We start from the raw sequence: 6,211 nt of genomic DNA, 5'->3' as shown, positions 1-6,211 counted from the left end.
TCACTCCTTGTGGGGAAAAAAAATTACCCGTGACGTCTCTTCTAAACTTTCCTCCACTCACCTTAACTGGATATCCTCTGGTATTAGTCATTGCTGTTCTATGAAAAAGGTGCTGGCTGTCCACCCTATCTATACCTTTCAAATCTTTTACACTTCAATTAAAACACCTCTCATCCTCCGTCACTCCGAAGAGAAAAGCCCTATCTTGCTCAACCTTACGTCATGAAACATCTCCAATCCAGGCAGCATCTGGTAAACCTCCCTCTGCCCCCTCTCTGGAACATACACATCCTTCCTATAATGAGGTAACCGGAACTGAACACAGTAATCAAAGTGTGCAGACTCGCCAAGGCAAATAGCGCCTTTGGAAGACTACACAAAAGAGTCTGGAAAAACAACCAACTGAAAAACCTCACAAAGATTAGCGTATACAGAGCCGTTGTCATAACCACACTCGTGTTCGGCTCCGAATCGTGGGTCCTCTACCGGCATCACCTACAGCTCCTAGAACGCTTCCACCAGCGTTGTCTCCGCTCCATCCTCAACATTCATTGGAGCGACTTCATCCCTAACATCGAAGTACTCGAGATGGCAGAGGCCGACAGCATCAAATCCACGCTGCTGAAGATCCAACTGCGCTGGGTAGGTCACGTCTCCAGAATGGAGGACCATCGCCTTCCCAAGATTGTGTTATATGGCGAGCTCTCCACTGGCCACCGTGACAGAGGTGCACCAAAGAAGAGGTACAAGGACTGCCTAAAGAAATCTCTTGGTGCCTGCCATATTGACCACCGCCAGTGGGCTGATATCGCTTCAAACCGTGCATCTTGGCGCCTCACAGTTCGGCGGGCAGCAACCTCCTTTTTTTTTAAACTTTATTTAAGATTTTATAACATGAATAACATATAGGATTACATTAAAAAAAGTTAAGAATAAAATAATAAAATTACAATACAATATCAGTAATCTAAATAAACTATACCCTCCCCAATAATTATTACACATTAATAACCCAACTCAAATTAGTCCAACCCCCCCTTCCCCCCCAAAGTAAAGAGTGAAGAATTAATAAAGTTAATAATATATGTAAGAAAAAAAACCCATTTACAAAAAAAAACAAAAACATAACCGATTAAAATACTAACAAAAAAAAGTAATTAATACTAAGATATCAGACTTAAAAAACATATTTAAATCAAACTTAAATGCATATATTTAACAAACGGAGTTAAGATGAAACATATATTTAACTTAAACTTAATATAAAAAATTAGTAAAGTTAGTAACATTATCTATCAAAAATTCTTAAACAATAATCAATTCTTAAAAAAAATTGTAGCATGAAAAAAAAGATGAAAAAAAAACTTTCTCTATAGAGGTAAACCTTCACCAAATATCAACTAACTTCACATCTATCATCATATTAGTCACATAAACCACCATCTTAAGAGCAACCTCCTTTGAAGAAGACCTCACTGACAAAAGACAAAGGAGGAAAAACCCAACACCCAACCCCAACCCACCAATTTTCCCCTGCAACCGCTGCAACTGTGTCTGCCTGTCCCGCATCGGACTTGTCAGCCACAAACGAGCCTGCAGCTGACGTGGACATTTACCCCTCCATAAATCTTTGTCTGCGAAGCCAAGCCAAAGAGAGAGATAGAGCTGCGTAGCAGATCACCGGAGGCTCAATCGAAACGGCTCAGGTAGTTCTAAGTGACATCATGATGTCACAATGCGATGACATAATTTGGAGCACGTTGGGTTTTCAAAAGCTGCAGGTGGCTGAGTAGATGACTCAGTTTACAGATGACAGGAAGGTTGGAGGTGTTGTGAATAGTGAAGAAGGTTGTCACAGATTACAGGATATAGCGTGCAGAGTTGGGCAGAAAAGTGGCAGATGGAGTTCCATCTGGAAAAATGTGAGGTAATACTCTTTAGAAGATTGAACTTGAAGGCGAAGTACATGGTTAACAGCATAATTCTTAACAGTGTAGAGGGACCGAGGGATTTTGGCGTCCAAGTTCAGTAAAAGTAATTTACTGAACTTCGACTCGACTACGTCTGATCATTTTCTCGTTCTCCATTTCGCACTGTCACACAGTTTCTAGAGCTGCATCATTAATCTCACAGCTCTTGAACTCAATCTCTCAACTAATGAAGCTAAGCATATGTTACAAACCTTCTTAACCTCCCTATCAACTTTTGTGGCAACCTTGAGGAATTTATGGACTTGGACGCCAAAATCCCTCGGTCCCTCTACAAAAGGAGATGGTAAAAGTGATGGAAATACAGAGGAGAAATACAAGGCAATATCGAGCCAGTATAAATCTGTAAGTACTCCATTCAATTATGCGAAGGTGCACCAAGTAGTTCATCGCACAGGTTAAATTGAATCTTCTTCCACCCCTCTTCAATATCTCCTGTGGGAAACCTTCATTGTGTATTAGAATCGAAAGAATCAGGTTTATTGTCAGGAAATTTGTTTTGCAGCAGCAGGATTGTACATTGCAGGTGAAAAATTGCAATGAATTACAATTATGTAAATAGAAGATTTTAAGAAAGGAAATTGGTGCAAAAAAAAGAGAATAAAAGGAGGTCCTGTCCATCAGTTCATTGTCCGCTCAGAAATATGATAGCAGAGGGGAAGATGCTGTTTTTGTAATGGTGAATTTGTGTGTGTCTTCAGGCTTCTGTACCTCCCTCCTGATGGTAGCAGTGAGAAAAAGGCATAGTGGTGAGGGTCACTGATGCTTTTTGAGGCACCATCTCTCGCAAATCTAAATGTGCACATGCCATTTGTCATTCAACCCTGAGATTATGACTGGGAATAAGAAATGAAGATAACCTCGATTATGAGAAGTTTCCTGAATGGATTATTTGTGACTGCCTTATTTCTGTATGGCTATTTATATAAAACATCCCCATCTCACAAATGGAAAACATCTTCACTCAATCTATCTTATCAGATTCCCTTGGACCTTTAAAAACATCATCAATCCGTATTCCCCAAGGAAATGAAGCAAAGTCCGATGCCGTGAGTCATCAGGTGATACATAATTAAAGCGAAACGACCAACCTGAAAGGGAAAATATTCAACATAATTGAAGAATTCTTCATGTACAGTCAAAACCCCTAGCAGACCAGGCAGCGTTTGTGGTGGTGGGATGGAGGGGAGAGGGAAAGAGAAACAGATTTCAGGTTTAAGCGAGGTATCCTTTTTTTTATAGATTGAAACAATACTAAACCTAGAGATTACGAATTATACATATATTTAAAAACTATGAACTTTTTTGTAGCTTTGCAATATGTTAAGATTACTGCATATCATTCTAATACAGTTCAATAATTGTTTCTAAAAGAAAATAAATGTTGATTGGGATTTGGCACCTTCCCTTCATGTTGACAAGGAAGTGAAATTAACATCCGCGAACTTGTCAGTGTCTCCGCGCGCCCTCCCCTTGAAGGGCCCTTGCGGTGACGTCAGGGTGCTCACGTGATGCGGTTTGTTACATTGCCCTGTGTTTGGACGCATCAGGAACAGCAGCGACTGCTTCAGCTGATCTTTCTCGGATTCTCTCCTGCCTAGAAAATGCCTTCTGACAAGTCATTCAAACAGAGGAGAAGTTTCGGTAAGTGGGCGAGCTGCGGAGGCGGCGACCAGCGAGAATGTGAGAGTTAAAAAGGATCGTTGGGAGGGGGAGAAGCGAGAAATGGGGTACTTGGCAAGGAGTCTTGGCTTGTGTTTATTGTTTGTGTGCGTCTCTTTCCCCCTTTTCTCCCTCTTTGAATCTCCGCTTTCTCCTTCTCTCTGTCTCTGCCCCTCACTTTCTCCTTCTCTCTTCTTCTCCACACCACCCCCCCACCCCTTTTTTTGCGGAGTTTGCCTTTGACCTCTCAACTGGCTGGGATATGGAGTGATACCGCTATGGATTCATTTCGACAGCTGCTGAGAGGCTAGATTATTGGCAGAATATGTGTTGGGGTGGGGGTGGAAGGGAATAAAGTGATCGGTTGCGTTAATAAAGAAGGATTCTAAAAAAAATATAATAAAGAAGGATTCTTAGCTGACGTGCTTAACAAAGGGAACGCTTTCTTCTCTCTGGTTAGTCTGAGGACAATGTTATTACAAATTCAAATTCAGCTGGTTGAGTGCTTTGCATTACAATCGAGGTTATCTTCATATTCCCAGTCCGGGCCCATCCCATCAGTGTCCTCCGCCCATCTGCAACCTTTATAAATTTGACCCGGACTAATCTTGTAGCAATTCTCAGGAAATGGCTTTCGGAAGGATTGTGAATTCTTATTGTTGCGGTACTTTAGAAGCCATTTTATAGTCGCTTTCTTTTTTTCAAATGATAAAAACGATGGACAAAGAAAATTCCCCCACTGCTTTCCTTTTCTTCCTCCCCGATCCCGCATGGATAGGATTTTAAAATACTCATTTTACCTGCTCTTAGCCACAATGTTTAAAACTGTGTCCTTTTTTTTAAATAAAGCAACGAAATTCTGTTTTGCCATGGAGTGCTAGTGGGGCCCCAGTTCTCTTGTAATGTGCTATTCTTACCCTTTTGACCAAGTAACGTTCACCCTATGCTCTAAATGTAAAGCGTCCGGTTTGCTTCAGCGGTTAAGAAGTAAATCACGAAAATCTATGGTTGAAGTAAAACCACTGGAGAAACTCGACTGGTCAAACCGTGTCCTTTATGTAGCAAAGGTAAAAATTCTTGACCGACATTTCTGGCTTGATGAAAGGTTCAACCCCGAATCGCCTGTTTACCTTGGCTACATAAAGGACACAGTTTGACCAGCTGAGTTGCTCCAGCATTTTCAAGCGGCTGTTCATCTCTCACGTTTCGGGCATAATCACAGGTATATTTTTAAATCGTTGCTTTTCAATTATGTTTATAATGACAGAAGGAGCTTGTACGCCCTCCCCGTGTCTCTGTGGGTTTCCTCTCACCGTTCGAAACGTACCGGGGTGAGGGGTTGTGGTGGAATCGGGCGGCACGGACTCGTGGGCCGAATGGCCCTGTTACCGGTTCGAAACGTACCGGGGTGAGGGGTTGTGGTGGAATCGGGCGGCACGGAGTCGTGGGCCGAATGGCCCTGTTACCGTGTTGTATGTCTAAATTTACAAAAAAAACCTTGTAGATCAGGCAACATTTTAGTGGTCATTTAATGCATTGCTTTGAAATTTATTTTCATAAACTGGCGACCAGTTTTAAGTTGCAAACGTGTGTTTTGACATCCAGTTCTTCAGGAGTGGAGGTTCGATGTTGATCGGTGACACTGATTTGAATGCGATTTTTTTTTCCTTCCGTGGTCTGTAATTGCATTAATAGCAAGGCTTTTGAACCAAAGGACATAATTGTTCATGTATCAGGTTTGGTTCCCGTCCCGCCCCCGGTCTTCTCCAGAATAGTTGGGCCTTACTTGAACCTTAAATCCGTTCAAATATCGGCCCCGAAGAGTTCAGGCGTGACTGATAGCCAAGAACTGAGCAACGATGATCAACAGCGTTATCTCCGGACCGTGGTACACAGACACACAGTGCACTCCACCTGTACACCTCGCCATCCAAACAATCTCAACAAAAATATCGAATGAGATCGAGCCGTGCTCTTTTCAGCACCGTGTTTACCTCCTCTCCTTCCTTCATAAGAGGTGTGGCAAAAAAAATCTCCCACTCCCTGAAATGTTATTTTTAATATTGTCACGACCAGAATCTAAATTGTATTACATCTTTCATCAATCAGAGCCAATCCAAGTGATGCTGTTTGCCGCTGATCTCATCCTCTGTCGGGGTGACCCCGAATTAACCTTCCAGTAATTTTTCAGGGAAGGGGTTTTAAAGGAATTCAGATGACTTTTAAATTTAGTTTTGATTTAATTTGAAGGACCCACTGGGAGACAATACTGGCTACATTTAATTCCTGGATGTTTCTGTCAAATTCGTTCTTGATGTTCTGAGAGGTTGTCCCTTGCTTTTAGATTAACAAGGTTGTGCCCATCCCATCCTGCAGCTGGGAACCGGTCCTTCCATCCATCTCATCTGTGCTGACCAAGTTGGCGTTGTGGGCGAGTCTTATTTGGCTGAATTTGATCTATTTCCTTTTGAACCTTGCCCATCCATATATCTGTCTAAAAGCTTACTCTGCCAGCTCCTTCCAAGAGATGGACTACCCTCTGAATGAAGAAGTTGTTCCTC

At 42.1% G+C, this 6,211-nt stretch overlaps 1 protein-coding gene across 1 annotated transcript in view; it reads left to right on the top strand.

Annotated features, from left to right (window-relative positions):
• Positions 1-3,496: 3,496 nt before the first annotated feature.
• The window catches only part of LOC138735808 (microtubule-associated proteins 1A/1B light chain 3A), a 43,514-nt gene continuing 40,799 nt past the window's right edge, over positions 3,497-6,211 (top strand). Inside the window, exon 1 of the mRNA XM_069884261.1 lies at positions 3,497-3,632. Coding sequence (XP_069740362.1) covers positions 3,593-3,632 — 40 coding nt within the window. The 5' untranslated portion in view covers positions 3,497-3,592. The remainder of the gene's footprint in view (positions 3,633-6,211) is intronic.

The sequence above is a fragment of the Narcine bancroftii genome, chromosome 6 (assembly GCF_036971445.1).
Source record: "Narcine bancroftii isolate sNarBan1 chromosome 6, sNarBan1.hap1, whole genome shotgun sequence".
Lineage (NCBI taxonomy): Eukaryota > Metazoa > Chordata > Chondrichthyes > Torpediniformes > Narcinidae > Narcine > Narcine bancroftii.
Note: the sequence above shows the minus strand (reverse complement) of the source record. Positions and strands in the feature narration are given on the sequence as shown.